This window comes from Trachinotus anak, unplaced genomic scaffold (assembly GCF_046630095.1).
Source record: "Trachinotus anak isolate AG129_WGS33_773 ecotype Australia unplaced genomic scaffold, CSIRO_AGI_Tana_v1 ptg000031l, whole genome shotgun sequence".
Taxonomy (NCBI): Eukaryota; Metazoa; Chordata; class Actinopteri; order Carangiformes; family Carangidae; genus Trachinotus; species Trachinotus anak.
The window spans coordinates 6,741,969-6,762,248 of NW_027273882.1; the positions used below are offsets into that span (position 1 = coordinate 6,741,969).

General features: G+C 41.5%; 1 protein-coding gene across 1 annotated transcript in view; it reads right to left on the reverse strand.

Annotated features, from left to right (window-relative positions):
* Positions 1–20,280, reverse strand: part of LOC139612516 (NACHT, LRR and PYD domains-containing protein 12-like) — a 74,927-nt gene that overhangs the window by 14,919 nt on the left and 39,728 nt on the right. Inside the window, exon 15 of the mRNA XM_071468153.1 lies at positions 9,019–9,192. Within this exon, the coding sequence (XP_071324254.1) occupies positions 9,019–9,192 (174 nt within the window). The remainder of the gene's footprint in view (positions 1–9,018; positions 9,193–20,280) is intronic.

Sequence of the window (20,280 nt, forward strand, 5' to 3'; positions counted from 1 at the left end):
TGTCAACACATAAATTAAGTAAAGTGCTCTTCAAAATGTAATGTACAGATTTCTCTGGTGGGATTCTCACCTGCTGAACTGGCTTCAGGTCGACTTACAGACACTTTCCACCTTCACGTGTAGAGGAAACATTTGGAGAGAAGAAGCTGCTCATTCTCCCTCGTCAGTCCTGGAGTCTGTGTGTGTTTGATCTGAGGACAAGTCACAACTTATAACTTCAGAGTCCAAGTATGAAAAACATCAATGAGTCATCAGAAACCAATCTAACCTGTTTTAGTGACTGTAAGTTTCAGGTCTGGTGGTGCACGTCTACTATCTGTCCACTAGATGGTGATAACTGACCATTAATCAACAAAGTTCAGCAGGACGTAGTGAGGGAACAGTGATTTGGATCATGTTGATTAAAGAAAATGTGTTTTTATACAATTCTACTGTATTTTAGTGAAAAGTTCTGTTTGAGCCTGTAACAAATACACTGCACTGCATCCTCAGTGTCTCCTCATCACAGAGACTTGTTGACTCTGACTTTCTTTCTGTCAGTAAGTAGATTGTGTCACATACTCTGTAAGAGTATGTAAGAGGAAGCACAACCTGTGGATCGTAACTAATGCAGATATTTTACATATTGTGATGGTTGGAAAAAGCATATACATTTAACAAACAGTTACCTATACTGAAAAATAATCTGTTACAAGTGGACAATGGGTGTATGAGTCCAAAACATCAAATACCAAAATAAATGATGAACTGGAAGAAAACCTGCTTATTTATTCACTCACTCAAGTTATTCCAATAACCCCCAACTGTTCCCAAAAGCACAGATGAACTAAATCAACACAAGGTTTTGTTTACAGGATACGTCAGTTTCTGATTCCCTTCAGTTTCATGGTACAAATTAATTTATTTAAACTAATTTATTTAAATTGATTTGTTTGACTGGTTTAAGTGTCTCCAAAATCTGCTTGTTATATTAGTCTCTGGTTGAGCACCTCCAAATCTGTTATGAATCCTAAATTATTTATGATGAGCCTAAACTCTTGCTGCCAAAAATCATCCCAACACACAGACAGAGCAGCTTTAAACCTTCAATGGACTTACTCCAGGGGTAAATACAAAAAATGTGACAAAAGCTGAAGAGAGAAACCCAAACATGGTTCACATCTTCAGCTCGTCTGGGGACTCCTGACTGCTGAGGAGCCCTAAGCAGCCACTTAGTGAACAGTTCACTAATAAACAGCAAATGCTTTTATGGATCAGTCAAATTATTTTTTTTAAGTGCTGATTTAAATTCAGTGCTTCATTCATGGTTCTGTTTATATAATTAACAACTCTGCCTGATCACTAAACCCAGAGTTAACAGAGCCAGTTGATAACCAGCTGCAGGATACCAGTTATCCAGGATCACCAGTGTTCAGCTCAGTGAAGCAGGAAACAAAGGAGCCAAACTAAGTTGAACTGACTTTGTTGTTTTAAACACCATCAACAGCAATAGTTCATTAAATACACTGCATGTCAGCTTAAGGAAATCAACCAAATTGTCATCATTTAACCTTATTTAAGTTAATAAGATTTTCAGTCAAGATTAAATGAAGTTTAAGTCTGTTGATTTAAAAGTTAAAAGTTAACTCAGTGAGTATTATTGTAGATTAGAACAATGAACAAAGTCAACAAACTGTTCAGTATCATTCAGTGAACTCACACTTTTAGAGGTCTAGAAGTCTCGTCTCTATAAAACTGACAGAACTCCATGTTTTTACAGGGCAGCTGCAGTAATAGATGCACATCACACTCAAATCATTGACATTAACTGTGATAGAAATTCTTCAGAATATTTACACTTGCAGGCATTAGATATATACTTTAAACCAGCCAATCAGCACCAAGAAACATTTCTACTGTCCAGTCAAACAGTGATACAACACAATGTGACCACAGTGATCCTGTTCAGACATTTACAGATTCTCACCTGCTGAACTGACTTCAGGTCGACTTACAGACACTTTCCACCTTCATGTGTAGAGGAAACATTTGGAGAGAAGCAGCTGCTCATTCTCCCTCATCAGTCCTGGAGTCTGTGTGTGTTTGATCTGAGGACGAGTCACAACTTATAACTTCAGAGTCCAAGTATGAAAAAAAAGACAGAGTGACGTCAAAACCAGTCTAACCTTTGTCAGAGTCTGTACCAGAGGAATCACAGACCAGGTGATGTAGTTCCACTATCTGTCCACTAGATGGTGAAAACTAAACATCTAAACATTTGTCTGACATTGTGTTGAATATCAGCTCAGGAGAGAAAGACAAACATGAGGTGTAACAATGTGGATATATAAGTCTCTGATAAAACTCAATACAACAATCTTCAGACAGAAGTGTCAGACTCATGATTGGCAGCTGGAGGTCATTACAACAGGTGAACTGATCCAACAAGGCCACACAGAGGTGGAGGTCAACCACTCAGACGTCACAGGTGAAGCAGCTACTACATCTCTTGGTTAAAAAAAAAACCAAAACAAAGGTTGTTGCCTGCTCCTTAGTTCCTGATTGTGTTCTGTACTTTCTGTATTGATTGAGTTTAATTTCGACCATATTGTTTACTTGCCATTGTTTATTATCTGAGTGATTAATTATTGATGAAATGTCTATTTGGTCACTGATAATTCAGTGAACCTTCAGCTTTTAGACTGAAGAACACAGACCCAGAACTCATCTCCATCATTACAAGTCAAGATATTGTCATATAATTAGAAACATGGTGGAGACGTGAGACACCCACTGTCCTCCACACTATAGAGACACATTACAACCATCCCTCAAACACAAACACACACATCACAGTAGAGATTCAGGTGGAGTTATTGTGTGGTATAAAGAGGACTTATCATCTCATCTAAAAGTAACTTAAAAAACATCAACAAATCTGGCTTCAGTTACACAAAAATATTGTCAACTTTAAAAATGATCTTTAGATATTTGTGGCTTACCTCGACCCCCACTTCCTTCTGGAAGTTTCTCCCACCTCCACACAGGATCTCTGGAGCCCACCCAGAGTGTCTATCAGGTTCTTGGTCACCTCTCTTACCAAGACCCTTCTTGCTGATTGGTCACTTTTTCAGCTCTAGGTAGAATCCTGGTTGCTCCTGCTGTAGATCACAGCCATTATTCTGATCACCTGGAGCTCAGAGTCAGTGTCTCAGGTAACTTTGGTCTGACAGTGAAGCCACTGAAACAGGAAGTATGTAGAGAACATTTTACAAAGTAGATACCAATCAGGATTTGGACTAAAATATTTGTCAGTGTAATCAAACCAATCTCTCTTTATGGTGGTGAAGTTCAGGGTCCACTCAGTCAGTCAGGGCAGATTAGATCATTATCCACTGATTATTAACATTAAAGAAGAAGACTTACATTTTGGACACATCTCAAATTGAGACTCTAAGACACACCAAGACTTCAGGAAGTACAAACTCAAGAACTGACTCCCTAAAAGAGTCCCTGCTGTCAGCTGGTCCTGAGACTTACTGATCAAATAACAGCCAGTACTGTCCAACCACCAATCAGAGAGAACCAAATGATTCAAAGAACAAAAGTGGCCGCTCTGGAACATTGGACCAATCAAACCAATACTCATCTATCTCATCATCTGAACCATGAATATAAACTGACAGAATATCTCTTTACTGTCAGACTCAAAGCTTTGAATTGTATTTTCCTTGATACTTCTGTTAACATCACCTGACATTCATGTCAATAAATCACACTGTATTGATATTGAATTAAAGAACATTGACATCAGCCCTGCCCCCAGTCTGACATCATCAGTGTGACATTATCACAGACTTTTTTTTACTGATTTTAAAGTTTTTCCTGTGAGAGATTCTTTATTGAAGAGACAGTTTATTGGCTGTATCTGAGTCTTATTGTGGAAGGTCACTTCCTGTAGAGACTTACTTAAGTCTAAACCCTGAAGAGGAGGAGGAAGGTTTTTGTTCTGATCCTCCATCTTAAAGAACGTCCCAAACCTCTTATTTCTGCTGTGAGGGAGCGAGGAGGGAGGAGGGAGGATGGAGGAGCCGTGAGCGAGGACACACCAGACCATCCTTCACACACAGCCCTTTATTAGAAACCTGCCGGTCTGGACTGATATGAAACCACATCACTGCAGGTTTAGACCCAAGTGGACTAATAACAGGTTCACTCCCAAGGTTTAGATTTGATTGTTTTTCAGATTCAGCATCAGATTGAAAACAGTGGATCTGTAGGTCGGATTAATAAATGAAGGAGAAACAACTTTCTTTATTGATGAGGAATATATTTCTCTGTGATCTGTATCATGGAGAATATATTCTGAGAGAGGAGAGTCTGAGTCTTTCACTAATCATCACATTTTATGAAGAAACTGTGCAGTTTGATACCAGATATATTTATTTCATTTCCACTTCTACTTAAACATAAATCATTTCTACAAACCAGAAGATTTTTAATCCCAACCTGGATTATTAAATCCTGAATTTACAAACTCAACATCAAAATGATGCAGCTTTTTAACAAATGTGCTGTTTCACAAACACATGATGTTTGTCAAACTGGTTTTAATGGGAAATATGCAGAGAGTGAAGAACCACCAGTGTCCTGCAGCTGGTAACTGTGGCCCTTCTTTTTCTGTGGACTGTGTGTGATGGTGAACAGAGTCAACTTTGATTTCAGCAGCTGAGCTGCAGTCAGCAGAGTTTCTGTCCACAGGAGAGACTCTCAGACCTACAGACCACACAGAGACACTGAGGAACCAGGTAAGATCCAGAACCCAGGATACAGAGGTTGAGTGAATGTGGTGTTGAAGGTGTGGAGGTGGATCAGTGAGTCAGAGGAGACTCTGTAGAAGGACAGAGTGCCAGCAGGACAGTCCACATACACTGCTACTCTGTGAGAGACAGAGGAGGAGGAGGAGGATGTTTTTCTTTATTGTGACAGACAGAGTAACCATCATCATCAGAGCACCTCAGACTCCAGGACTGATTATTCCATCCAAACACACAGTCTTCACTGTTTCTTTTCCTTCTGATTCCTCTGTAACTCACTGATACATGAACCTCTCCTCTCCACTTGACCTCCCAGTAACAGCGACCAGTCAGACCATTTCTACAAAGGAGCTGAGACCAGAAGTCAAATCTGTCTGGATGATCAGGATATGACTGATCCCCTGTCACATGCGTCACCTTCCTTTTGTTGTTGGAGAATTTGAGGAATCTGTTTACTGTGTTTGTGTCCAGTTCCAGTTCACAGGCATCTGATGGAGAGAACAAGACACAACACAGCTGCAGTTTATCATTTGTTGATTTATCAACAACTTTACTGACAATTACTGAAAGTGAATCATTCAAATTTACATTTCATATTCAACTGTGAATAATGTTTGACTACATTTAAATGAAAATCCAACAATCCAGTTATAACAACATCAACAGTTACTGAACATGAGTCAAGATGTCAGCAATGTTCTGCTTTTTTCTGCTGTGGACCTGAGGATGACGGCTGATGGATCCACATCAATAAAAACATGTAGTGAATAAAGTCTCACTAATAAAACTGGCTCATCATCTTCCACTGCAGCACAAAGAAGCTCTGAACCATCTGCTTTCTAAAACTGTCATCAGCTCCACCAAAGAGCTCACATTCAGCACAAAGTTCACACCTTTGGCATCAAATCTCAAACTGTCATCTGCTACAAAAAAGTTTCACAACAGTCTGGATGTTTTGGTCCAAAAGCTGCAAAAAGCTGAACTCAGTGTTGATGAAGATCCAGTCTGAGGACTGTGGGTCCACCAACTGGCTTTAAGCTGGTTTTCACTGACCAGGGGCCAGATATGTGCACAAAGACAGAAAGTTTTATGAATCTCAATCAGTGTGGAAGTGGACGCACATACAGGAGCCTCATTTCCACTCCCACAGTGAGACAGCAATGGATGTAGACACACCCTGAATCATGTGTTTGTGTATCAATACATGTGTCTGCTTCAGCAGTCTGTAGATCTGTCAGTGAAAAGAGCAGCAAAAGAACAGGAGCAAGTGAAATTAACAACAACATCAACAAACAATGTTTTATTATTAAGATTCAGTCTCTCAGCCTATTTCCCATTTCCACCTCATCACCTGCAGCTTGCTCTAGAAAACCATGTGTACACTGGTCTGAGGTCTGTGTGACATGCACACATTGTGTTTATAGAAACACCAGTTTATGTGTGAAAAATGGAGCAGGTCTGGTTTTTGTGCAGATGTATTGAAAATCCGTCCCCAGGTCTGTCATTCAGGGAGGAAGTAGAAGATAAATCCACCTCTGCTCATTTTTACTCAACATCTGTGTGACATTAATTATGGCCTGTTGTGTTTATGACTTGTAGGTTTTTGAACAATGATTTATTAAAAACATGCAGGAAGAAAACTGAAGGATACCTTAACAAAACTTATAGCAGTCAAACATGTGAAATATGAGCTTAGGAGCAGCACCTGAAGGCAACAAAACTCCTCTATAAAATCACTGACAGACAAAAAATCAAAAGAAACAAAGTCAGCTTTCTGTTGGCTCCACTGCTAATGAAATGTATTGATTAGTTTTGTTGGATCACTGTGCTCAGTTTGTGGATTTTAAATTGATTGACTTGAATTCTAACATCTTTCCAGCCTCACTGACAAAAACAGAACCTGAATAAAAATCTAGTGTAACATGTGCAGCTGTGAATCATGAATCAAAGTTAAAACACACTCACACTTCCTCACACCAGGTCTCAGTCTCTGTGGTCCACCATGGTCCACCCTGGAGGAAGAAACAAAGTCAGGATCAACTTCAACCATCTTCACTCATATCCACCATGAAACATGAAGCAGAGTTCCTGAGTTAGTCAGAGAGACAGAGAAACAGTGTGAGAGCTGCTGTTGTCTGTCCATCTGTCCATACCTGAGATTGTCCAGTCTCCAGTGTGGATCCTCCAGTCCAGCAGACAGCAGCTTCACTCCTGAGTCTCCTGGATGATTGTAGCTCAGGTCCAGTTCTCTCAGATGGGAGGGGTTGGAGCTCAGAGCTGAGGCCAGAGAAGCACAGCCTTCCTCTGTGACCAGACAGCCTGACAGACTGAACACACACACACACACAAACACACACACACACACACACACAATTTATGCCTCCATAACATCAGTAACATCCAATCATTTTCATTCAGGTGTACAGTGAGAGGGTTGAATCTATGTGACTCAGTGTTGTTGAGAGTTAGACTCTGACTGTGGTCTGTGATGATGCTCCAAACATCAGGTCTGGGTATCAGGTTTTCTTGGAGTTGGAGTTTTTACTGAATTCAAAGTGTTGATACTTTAAATGTTCCTGCAGGAAATTTTCAAGGGAGGTGGTGAGGGGGAGGGCTTAAAGAAAACATGTTATATGAGGATGACAATGTTGTGTGAAAGGAAATGCAAATTGGGCATATAGGCTTCACTGTACACTAGTAGAACAACATCATGATGTTTACACCGCTCCACTGGACCCTAATGTCCAAACCAACAACACTTTCCTTTTATTTCATTACATCTGTGATTAATTATGGAGCATGCAGCTTTTTTATGCTGGTAAAAGTCAGTTCAGTTCAAAATCATAAAAATTATACAAAGCCTTGACAAAAAGATGAATCCTAACCTGAGTCCTTCAAGTCTGCACTGTGGACTCTCCAAGTCCAGCAGACAGCAGCTTCACTCCTGAATCCTTCAGGTCATTGTTACTCAGGTCCAGCTCTGTCAGATGAGAGGACTGAGAGCTGAGGACTGAGGACAGAGCTTCACAGCTTCTCTCTGAGAGGTTACAGTCACTCAGTCTGAAGAGGAATTCCAGAAGAAAAAATTAAGTGACATGAAAAATTGAATGACACATTATCACATACTAAATATTAGGGGTGGGCGAACTGACGATCTTAAATTGTGAGCAATTTTACTTATAATTTACTCATCAAATGAGTCGTCCTGATCGTCTCATGAGGAAGGTGCCATATTTAGAAGTTCAATCACTGCAAACCAGCCCACTTTTAACTATTAAACAGCTCAACCACTATGGCAACAGCAGTCCTTGTTCTGCTTTACAGCATCAGAGATCTTGGCCGAGCGACACATAACAGTTCCCCACTGGAGCAGAACAAGAACAAGAACCACTGTCACCAGCTGCAGCCTGAGACAGTGGAGTTACATCTGTGGGAGGAGACACCTGCCTGCAGTTACTACAATGTGAGACAGGACGAGCTGGAGCGGCGACTGAACTTTCTGATTAATAAATAAATAGCAGAGCTGTCTAAACAAAAATTTATGGAGGTAGATTTGTTTCAGTATTATTTATGTTAACAGATAAACAATCCGTGTGTAAATGTGTCATCTGTAAATGATAAAACACTGTGTGAGTCACATGAGATCCACAAATGCTTTTGCACTTCACAAAGAGAAAATTGATTCACAAATGCCTGTTTGAAAGTTGTAAATGTGAGGAAGATTTTCACAAATGCTTCTGATTTATTTGTAAAATCATTAAATATATTCATAGTTTGTTTTATTTGTGAAATTTGTGTATTTGCAGATCTATGTCATACTTGCAAAATGTTTTTGTAAGTTTAAAATATACTTTTTGCATTCATACATTTACACATGGATTGCTGATGTATTCACACAAATAATACTGAAACAAATCTACCTCCATAAATACTGCATGAGTTGAAAGTCACAGCAGCCAAAAAATACATATCAACTTCTGTTCATGACTTTCACAACAAAACCAAAGCAGTACCAGGATGCTGATAGTAAATCACATCGTGGTTTGCAATTCTTCTCAGAAACATTGTCATATAATGTTTTAGCCAGATCGCCCAGCCCTGCTCTAAATTCTGAAAGCTCTTTGATTGTTAAATGCCAAAAAGCTGAACTCTAATCTGAGTCCTTTAAATCTGCAAGATCATAAAAATGATACAAAGCCTTGACAAAAAGATGAATCCTGACCTGAGTCCTTCAAGTCTGCACTGTGGACTCTCCAGTCCAGCAGACAACAGCTTCACTCCTGAATCCTGCAGGTCGTTGTTACTCAGGTCCAGCTCTGTCAGACTAGAGGACTGAGAGCTGAGGACTGAGGACAGAGCTTCACAGCTTCTCTCTGAGAGGTTACAGTGACTCAGTCTGAAGAGGAATCAGCAAAACGAAAGAAATCAGTTACAAAAATGTGATTTTTGTCTTGACTGAAGAAAAATATGCAGTTTATCTAGATGGATATATGAGCACCTACAGAGCTTTGTTGGAGGCTTTGACCACTTGCAGCAGCCTCAGAAGAGCCTCCTCTGAAGCAGAATATTTCTTCAGGTCAAACACGTCCTGATCTTTTTCTGATGACAGTAAGATGAAGACCAGAGCTGACCATTGAGCAGGAGACAGTTCATCTGTGGAGAGACGTCCTGATCTCAGGGACTGTTGGATCTCCTCCACTAGAGAACGATCATTCAGTTCATTCAGACAGTGAAACAGATTGATGCTTTTCTCTGGAGACAGATTCTTGCTGATGTTCTTCTTGATGTACTGGACTGTTTTCTGATTGGTCTGTGAGCCACTTCCTGTCTTTGACAGTGGGCCTCGTAGGAGAATCTGATTGGTCTCCAGTGAAAGACCCAGGAGGAAGCGGAGGAACAAGTCCAGGTGTCCATTTGGACTCTGTAAGGCCTTGTCCACAGCACTCTGGTAGAAGTGTGGTGATTTTCCCCTGAACACCTCAGTCCACCAGGAGGTTGTTTGTTCCTCTGACATCAGATTGACTCCAGAGTTGATGAAGGTCAGACGGACATGAAGAGCAGCCAGAAACTCCTGAACACTCAGATGGACGAAGCAGAACACCTTGTCCTGGTACAGCCCTCTCTCCTTTTTAAAGATCTGTGTGAACACTCCTGAGCACACTGAGGCTGCTCTGATATCGATGCCACACTCTGTCAGGTCTGATTCATAGAAGATCAGGTTTCCTTTCTGCAGCTGCTCAAAAGCCAGTTTTCCCAGAGACTCAATCATCTTCCTGCTCTCTGGACTCCAGTGTGGATCTGTCTCAGCTCCTCCATCATACTTGATGTTCTTCACTTTGGACTGAACCACCAGGAAGTGGGTGTACATCTCAGTCAGGGTCTTGGGCAGCTCTCCTCCCTCTCTGGTCTTCAACACATCCTCCAGAACTGTAGCAGTGATCCAGCAGAAGACTGGGATGTGACACATGATGTGGAGGCTTCGTGACGTCTTGATGTGGGAGATGATCCTGCTGGCCTGCTCCTCATCTCTGAACCTCTTCCTGAAGTACTCCTCCTTCTGTGGGTCAGTGAACCCTCTGACCTCTGTCACCATGTCAACACACTCAGGAGGGATCTGATTGGCTGCTGCAGGTCGTGTGGTTATCCAGAGGCGAGCAGAGGGAAGCAGTTTCCCCCTGATGAGGTTTGTCAGCAGCACATCCACTGAGGTGGACTCTGTGACATCAGTCAGGATCTCAGTGTTGTGGAAGTCCAGAGGAAGTCGACACTCATCCAGACCGTCAAAGATGAACACAACCTGGAACTGATCAAACCTGCAGATCCCTGCTGCTTTTGTTTCAGTGAAGAAGTGATGAACAAGTTCCACCAAGCTGAACTTTTTCTCTTTCAGCACATTCAGCTCTCTGAAAGTGAAAGGAAATGTGAAGTGTATGTCCTGGTTGGCTTTGTCTTCAGTCCAATCCAGAGTGAACTTCTGTGTTAAGACTGTTTTCCCAATGCCAGCCACTCCCTTTGTCATCACTGTTCTGATTGGTTCATCTCTTCCAGGTGAGGCTTTAAAGATGTCTTCTTGTCTGATGGTTGTTTCTGGTCTGTCTGGTTTCCTGGATGCTGTTTCAATCTGTCTGACCTCATGTTCATCATTGACCTCTCCAGTCCCTCCCTCTGTGATGTAGAGCTCTGTGTAGATCTGATTCAGAAGGGTTGGGTTTCCTGCTTTAGCGATCCCCTCAAACACACACTGGAACTTCTCCTTCAGGTTAGATTTGACTTTATGTGGACAGCCTGCAGCTCTAGTTTCTGAATAAACAAATGACAGATGAAATCAGTCATTGATTGTCGATACTAGGATCCAAAAAACAAACTCATAATCTAAACATTCTATCAATGTATTAATAATTCAGCTCAACAATGGAGGATAACAGCTTGTGACTGTGTGTAGCTAAGAATAATTTATACATTTGATGCAGATAAGTGCAGCATATTTACAATTTAGAAATGTAAATCTCTCTAAGGGTGCCATATTTCCTGTATCTACCGTGTTAAGTCTTTATAGAAATCCTCTTACTGCTCTGCAGACAGTCAGCCAGCTCCTCCTGCTTCAGTCTCCTCAGGAAGTTCAGTGTGATCTTCAGAATCACCTCTCTGTTGCTCCTCCTCTGCTCTTCATCCTCACCGTACAACATCTCCCCATCCTCCCTCTGACTCTCTGAGCATTCTGGGTAATCTGGTCTCAGGACCCTCTGGACTCTCTTCAGCTCGTTCTTCACAAAAGTGACAATGTTCTCCTCCAGCAGCTGGAACAGATGATAAACTGAACATTTCATTTAAACTGGTAAAAAACAACATGTGATTGATGTGTCAGTCAGAAGGTCTGCTGGTCTAAACAGAGCAGCACGGAGACTGTTAGGACCTGAGGGGAAATTCAGCTGTTAATCTGTAGTTGATGTGGTTAAATCGTAAAAATGTGCTTGTACTTGCACAGACCTTAAATATGGAGTCCATGTCTGGTTGATGCTGCTGGGCAGACTGATCACTGTGGACCTCTGAGCTCTCCTGATGAACTCTGTGGAGAAAACATCAACTTAAAAGACTAGAATTACATTTGTATGCCTCCGCAGCTAGTTTCAGATTACATCCCTCCTCATTCAGCGACATATAATATTAACAATTTATGTGAAATTTTTGTCATAATTGCTGTGACGTTTTTAGTAATGGCTAATAAGTGTCTTCTGAGCCCCCCCCCCCCCCCCTCGGTGACTGGGAGACGACTCAGTCATGAGTCAAGAGGAAGAAGGTCATGAGGATGTTTCACAGCAGTTGTATGGTTCAGTAACAATCTGTGCCCACATCAATAATTAAATACAGGACTACAAAGGTTCCTGTTGACCAGCAGCTGTCATCCTGATCACTCCTCAGAATGAAGACCTCAGCATCACAGAGCTTTGACTCTGCACACAGAGGAAATGCAGAAGCTCTGCTAACCACTGGATGTGCAGAGTATTAACACTGCAGGGATCACATGTTGCCAAGGATTAGAGCCGTCAGGACCAGACCTGCTGAAAAAGCCTCCAGATGGTGATGGATAAGGAGGAGTGATCTGTGGGATGGTAATGCTGAGACAAGTCACAGTCTCATCAGTCTGAGCTGTGTCACTGTGGAAGGTGTCTGATGCTAAAACAGCATAAACACCTGATGACCCCTGGTGAAGTCCCTCATGAAGAGAGGAACCATGGATCAGTTTAGATTTGTCTTCCTGTTCAGTGAAGAAGTGAAGATATTCATCTCATCAACAGCGGATCACAGGTTTTAATGCGCAACTAGAACCACAATGACAAGTCAGGGCAGAAAGGATTCCCAGACCTGGAGTACCTGAGACACACAGGTGACATCATCCAGCTCATCAGGGAACAAGGTGTTGGGATCTCCAGCCATGTGTCCTGAAAGAACAATAGAGAGGCCTACATGTCCCCCCAAAAGCCTGAGCCAGAGTTGATCGACTGTTTGAAAAACGGAGCCATGACCCCCCCCACAATTCACACCTAGGTGTGAATCGGGGTTTGAATGTAAACTCAGCATCGGCATTGGCCGAGGCCAGGTACTCTCAGCAGGGATCCCCAGTAACGTCACTCAGGTGATAAAAGCAGCAGTTGCTTTTTCCCGGGCACCAGTTACAGTAGAGAACTACTCCAAGTTTTCTCCACCACTCGGCTGCTGAAAGGGAACAGTCTGCAAACATTTGACCTTTTTCCACAACTTCTTAAAGCCGAGGTCACAGTCTGCTGTTGTTTGTTTCCTTTTTCGTTTTTGTACATTTTTCGGATCCGACGTAAATCGTTGTGCAATCAGCTGATCTTAGTTCTGTGAGGACGAGCAGACTTTGTTAAAGACAAACAAAGTCCACCGTCCCTCATCTGTGACCTTCCCGCTGCCGCCAAGGAACTCCTCACATTGTCATCGCCAGGAGAGCCAAGGACCGAGCTGTGGAGAACCAGTGTGGACTTTCTTTTTCTAACTCTGAAGGATCAGAGCAACTCAGAGTCAGAGGCTGATGTCTGGGCAGAGACACAGTTAGTGTAGCGTGTTGTATTTGTAATTATATTATAATTATAAGTGCTGCAGATCTGGTTGTTTTAGATCGTTCACTGTGATCAGCTTAATAAGCCAAATCTCACTAGTTAAAGGACCAATATCCAACCAGACGAACTCCGGTTCTCTGGCTCCGTTATTGTGTAATGATATTGTGGTGATTATTAACTGTGGTGACGATCTCTTGTGGACTCTTTCCTCTCTTCATCTCTATTCCTGCTCTTTTCTCCCAATCACCTCATCTACATTTCACTCACATTAAAGCTGCACTAGAGTGTGATCGCGTCATAACGTAAAGCTCAAGGGTCCCTCCCTTTGTTCTCCTGTTCACGCTGCGGCCAGCCGCCATCTTGGCTCTAGCGAGTACGTCATTCACGTAACTCCGCCGCCATTTTTTCTCTCTCTCTCCCTCACACACACACACACACACACACACACACACACACACACACACACACACACGGTTGTTACATGTGTTTTGCCTGTAATCATCTAGTTAGTACCCAGGTTTGTTAGTTAGTTTGTTGAATTATAATCAGTTTAATATCATGTAATGTTATTTTAAATAATTATTAGTCTTATTAATAAATCCTGTTATAATTTAACTTGTCGTTGTCTGTGATTATTGTGGGTGTATTTGTGATAACAGCTGGATTCAGAACAGTCAGTGCTTGAATTTACCCTTGGTTTAACTTTCTGAATCTGCATTTTGAGCCATCAATTTGGTCATTGGTCCCTGGTGACAGGGTGGTGCCCCGAGGTTACTACTTGTAGTAAACATATTTAAAAAAAAAAAAAAAAAAAATATATATATATATATATATATATATATAGGTGATTATCCCTGATAATCTTTAATATTATACGCCAATAAGCAAATTGTCCCTACTTGTGCACAGCAAAGGGAAACTTGAAAATGAGATTGTACTGGATCTCCTGAAAGATTCAGGACCTTAATCTGTCTGAGGAGAGTCAGATAATGACAAAGTTCAGTTCTTACCTTCCATCAGCAGGTTGTCCATCTTTAAAGTTCGGAAGATGACCCATAGACCGGTCACTCTTCATGGACACACAGCTGGGTTCAGGAGAGTCTGGTCTCTGCTGCTGCATCCTGATACAAACAAACAAGTGACAACTGACATTTGAAAAAAAGATTGTGATCAGAGCATCAGCTGAAATTTTAGAAGCAGGTAGAAAATCAGTAAGAAGACAGTGGATGAGTTTGAGAGATGGAAAATGCCTCTTTAAACACAAATCTACACCTGCAATAAACATTGTTATATACATGTCCTTTACATTATGAATCTTTATGTTTAATCATTAAATACTAAACATTTGAAAAAGAAACATTATTTTGTTTAACTGAGTAACTACATTTCTTCTTTTCCCTGCAACATGAGACATAAATCAGAGCACAGATGACAGAGAGGAGGTGTGTTACATCTCAGTGTCCAGCAGAGGGCAGCATAGACCTGCTAATACTGAGTAAAAAGCTCTGGAGGTGAGAGGAAAGCTAACGCTGTACATCTTTACCACTTGCAGTTCTTGCTTTTACTTTATCTTTCTTTATATTTTTTCGTCTTGCTATGATTATTGCTCTGCACCAAAACACCAAAGCTAATTCCTTGTATGTGAAACATACTTGGTAGTAAACCTGATTCTGATTCAGTGTATTAACTCCTCATCATTCATGCAGCCTGATGAAGAGAGACAGAAAAGTAGAGAGCACAGGAAGAACTGTTACTCTATCTGGACTGATCCAGCCTTTCAACCACAGATTGTCTTCCTCAGGTAGAAGTGAAGAAGTGAACACACCTGTATTTCACGTTCACTGCCCAACAAGCTGGATGAACTTCAGCTACTGGTGCAGAAGAACAGAGACTTTTCTTCATCTTCCGTCCTGTGCTTCACGGAGACGTGGCTGTGTGGATCGATCCGGACTCTGCGCTGGAGCTGGCCGGCTTCCAGCTCTTCAGAGCGGATCGCGACACAGAGCTGTCCGGCAAAACCAAAGGTGGAGGAATCTGCTTTTATGCAAACAGTGGCTGGTGCAGAGACGTGACAGTGATCCTGCAGCACTGTTCTCCTGACCTGGAGACTTTCATCATAAACTGCAGGCCCTTCTACTCCCCCCGTGAGTTCACCTCATTCATCCTGGTCGGTGTTTCCATCCCACCACAGGCCACAGCAGATACTGTGTGTGGAGCGGACCAACCCGGACTCCTTAGTTATTGTCCTTGTTGACTTTAACAAAGGTAACCTCAGCCACGAACTGCCCAAATACAGACAGTTTGTTAACTGCCCGACCAGAGAGGGGAACACTCTGGACCACTGTTACCCCACAATCAGTGGTGCTTATCCCGCCGTCCCCCGGGCTGCACTGGGCCACTCTGACCATGTCATGGTCCACCTGATTCCCACATACAGGCAGAAACTAAAACTGTATAAACCTGTTGTTTACAAGAACCTCCAAGAACCTCCAAGAACCTCCAACTGCACCAATCACCAGAACAAATTCCTTGTATGTGGAAACATACTTTGCAATAAAACTGATTCTGATTCTGATTTAATAGACGAGCCTACATGAGTCATCTGATATCAGACATTTCTTCAACAGTGTGGGACTCACTCTGGACCTTATCGTCTTATTTGGTTACAAATGTTTTAACAGACATACCCCCTATAATATGTTAGAATGATACAAGCTGTGATTGTGTGTCACCTGCTGAGTGTTACACTGTTTTATGATTTGTTATGATTTATTCAGGTGAATGATGTGGACCTCACTAGTTTGACTCTGTTATTGAAATGTTGTCTATTTTGTATGTAGTTGTGTGTTATTTTGTATTTTGTCATATCAGGGCTGCTGGGGCCCTTTTGTTTTGTCCTGTTGTCTTGTTTAGCTTTACTGTGAAGATTGTGGCTTTTATAATATAGAGATACAGACTGGGAGCAGTGTCCTGGTGTTTACTGTATGTAGCAGATTTCCTGACCAGTAGATGAAGATGTGATATTTCATCACAAACTGACCTGAAATGTCTTTACCTGAGGAGGACCTCTGTGGTGGAGATAAAGTCAGTCATCAAATAAAGAAGAGGGGATAAGACCGTAGTGTGCTGAGAGGTTTTCTTTACTTAGTTACTGTTATACCCGGCCTAGTGGAAACCTGGGTACAGCATAAAAGTTACCACTCATAAAAGACACTAAATAAAAGTCACTACTCAAGTTCAGTAGAGTCAGATAATAACAAAGTTCAGTTTTCAGTTCTTACCTTCCATCAGCAGGTTGTCCATCTTTAAAGTTAATAGAATGACCCATAGAACGGTCACTCTTCATGGACACACAGCTGGGTTCAGGAGAGTCTCTCTGCTGCTGCATCCTGATACAAACAAACAAGAGACAAATGGAAAAAAAGAGTTTTAACCTGAAAAAAGAGCAGATCTGACCTCATCTTCGTTCACCAGTTCAATCAGTGGTTGGCTCTTTGTTCCCTCAGACAGTCAGTAGTTGATCATTAGTTCTTCTAAGCTGTTACTGAGTAGTTGATGTGACAGTGAGTGTGAATAATGATGGAGCAGTGATCTGAGAGCTGAGCTCTGACATGGAGAAGAGTCATGGACAGTTAGAGATCCTCATCTCACCTCTGAGCTCTGGTCTGGCTCTCATGTTCCCCACACAGAGTGGTTTTAGAGGGAGGGGCTCCCTCCTCTCTGTCCTCACACTGGTTCATAGCAGAGCCCCCACCGTCTGGGAGGGCTGCACTCGGTCGTTCCCTTGGACGAAGCTCAGATGCTGAATTCACATCCAGTCACAGATGTTGTAGCTTCAGCTGTGGAGGAAACACAAAGAGAAGATGCTGCTGATTCTCTGTCATCAGTCCGTTTGATGTGAGGAGGAGGGACCACCCCATCATCATGTCTCCATCACAAACAGCCAGGAGACTTCATATGGATCATGAGCCTGTTTCCATGAGAAGAGCTGAGGTGGAACAGCTTCAGGTTCCTGGGAACAAACACACTGCATCTGCTCAGCTACACTCTCCTCTTCCCTGGCTCTGTTTTAGAAAGCAGCTTGAACAAACTGTGACTCTGACCCTGAGAGTCTTCTGCTTCAGATCAGCTGATCAGAGTCAGTTCATTCAGGAGACAAACAAGGTACTCTGATCCACCATGTGTTAGTAGTAGTAGTAGTAGTAGTAGTAGTAGTAGTAGTAGTAGTAGTAGTAGCTTAATTGTCATTTTATTGGAGTCAAACAACAATAACAAAATTCAGGTAGCACTTCCTGAGGTACAAAAACAGGACAAAAATCAAACAAAAAAACTAAACAGTGAAGACAATAAAAACAATTTCAAAACAAACATTAGAACAATGAGGACAGTAAGGTGCCGTGTGTAATTTAAATAAATGAATAAAGTGCACCAGACCTCGGGGAAATCTGGACAGGCAGCAAGCGGCTCACAGGCCGGGGAACACTGTGCAGCCATGACACAGTCACTGTGGCTGTGGACTGATAGAGAGAGGACCAGAGTTAGCGTCTTACACAGGCCAGTTTTATTTCTGAGCTACATTTCATTCATTCACTTTGCTCATTGCTCAATCACCAAATTGTACATGAAAGAAAACTAAACACTAACACATTCATTAAAGGAAACAAGTGTGCAACCGAAATGACAATAAATGACATAAAACCCTCTGACAACAAGGAAAATAAATGCACATGAATTCAAAATCATTTTACAGGAGCAAAATAATAATAATAACATGATAAAGTGACTCTGTTCTACCGTTTGTCACTCAACACTAACAAAACACACACATCCTGCTTCCTCCTCTCACGTACAGGCTCCACAGTGAACACAGCTTCATCACAACATGGCGGCGACCCGCGAAAACGAAACCAGCTGAAACATGGGATTTCTCCTCAGAATATTCACTCGCTTCTGGCTGCATCTCAACAAGATTTACAACACGTTTAAACCAGTCGTGGACTCATTATCAAGAACAAATGCTTGTAAAACTACTGTACACGCCGACGTGACAGTTGACACACACCGATACTTCCTACTACAAAACTACAAGTTACACACCTCAGACCTGACTGACAACACTACAAAACAACTACTGCTGCATTTGCGTTAGTTTCAGAACTAGTTAAAGGAAATGAAAGTGAGTTTTGTTTTACCTGTGGATTGATAGAGACAGGAACAGGACAAATCAGCTGTTTGATTTTTACTTGAAATACATGAATTCAGCTTTGACAATAAAAACTAACATGTTCAACATCAGCAGAGGTGGAAAGTTCTTTTACTCATGTTCTGTGCTTCAGTACTGCTTTAAGTGTTTCATTAAGGTTGCTGGTGTTTCCCACACAACCACCGTTTTACATATATTGTATTTAGGTCCATCCTCATTAGATGTAGTTAAATGAGCCCTCACTCTTGAGTGTTCAGTCCTGTCAGCCATGATGAATGGAGAGCAGAGAATCACAGTCAGCTTAGCCAGTCAGAGGCATACAAACATCTTCATCTCACATAACAGAGCCTCCCCTCTCTCCCACTGATCCAATCTAGCACCAGCATTTGTAAATGTCATTTATGTTAATTAACTTATTTTTTAACTGACGTTACAATAATATTGATAGTAGCAGTGTTTGTCTTGTTGCTTATCAATATTTCAGTACTACCAATTTTGTTCAGGTTCTTAATACCCTTCTTATTTATAGTTAACTGGGATATTTTAATTTGATGGTAATTTATTCTTCTACTCTACCACATTATATATAGTGTATGTATAGATAGATAGATAGAATAAAGAAATATTCTTCTTTTAACTGTTCTACATTTATCTGACAGACACAGATACAAATGAAGATTTTACATCCAGAACACAAGCTGATAAAATATGAAGCAGTGTTTAAATGACCCAACACACTGAAAACTGTCACTTACCAAAGCTTCACATGGTGAAAAGATCTGCAGCACGACGTGAGGAGCTGAAATTAAAAACAAACTACTGTAACAGAGAGAGAGGGTCACAGGAGGAACAGGCTACTCAGGGAGGCCAGGCTGTGTTTGTCATAAAAGAGAAGTTGAGACAGACTCTAACTTCCTGTTTGCTGTGAGAAACATAAGGATGTGAGAGAGGACATTGTTATTTTATTCCTTTTATTATGTTGCATTTGATATGTTGGTTGATATTTGTATATCAGTTTATTTATTGCTAATCAGTCAATTCTGATAATTTAAGCTTATTTGAATTCGAGAGAATTCAATTTCAATCTGACCTTTATATGTTTTGAATATGTCACACCACACAATTAAGAATAAAAGTTTAAAAGGTTCTAGAACTTGGATTGGTTGGGAACCACATTGAATCAAAATAACAAGACACAAGTTGGAGTAAAAAGGGAGAACACTGTTTATTTACAATAAAAAATGGGGGGTGGGGGGGGGGGGGTTAGGGTTAGCCCAGCCCAGCTGAAACATGGGATTTCTCCTCAGAATATTCACTCGCTTCTGGCTGCATCTCAACAAGATTTACAACACGTTTAAACCAGTCGTGGACTCAATATCAAGAACAAATGCTTGTAAAACTACTGTACACGCCGACGTGACAGTTGACACACACCGATACTTCCTACTACAAAACTACAAGTTACACACCTCAGACCTGACTGACAACACTACAAAACAACTACTGCTGCATTTGCGTTAGTTTCAGAACTAGTTCAAGCAAATGAAAGTGAGTTTAGTTTCACCTGTGGATCGATGGAGACAGGAACAAAGCATGGATGTATTATCAGACCTGGACACCGCTCAGCCTTGCAGCCAATTGTTTCCAGTAACCACTCCTGGTTATTGCAAAATACCCAAAAAGCATTTTTCCACAGAGCGCA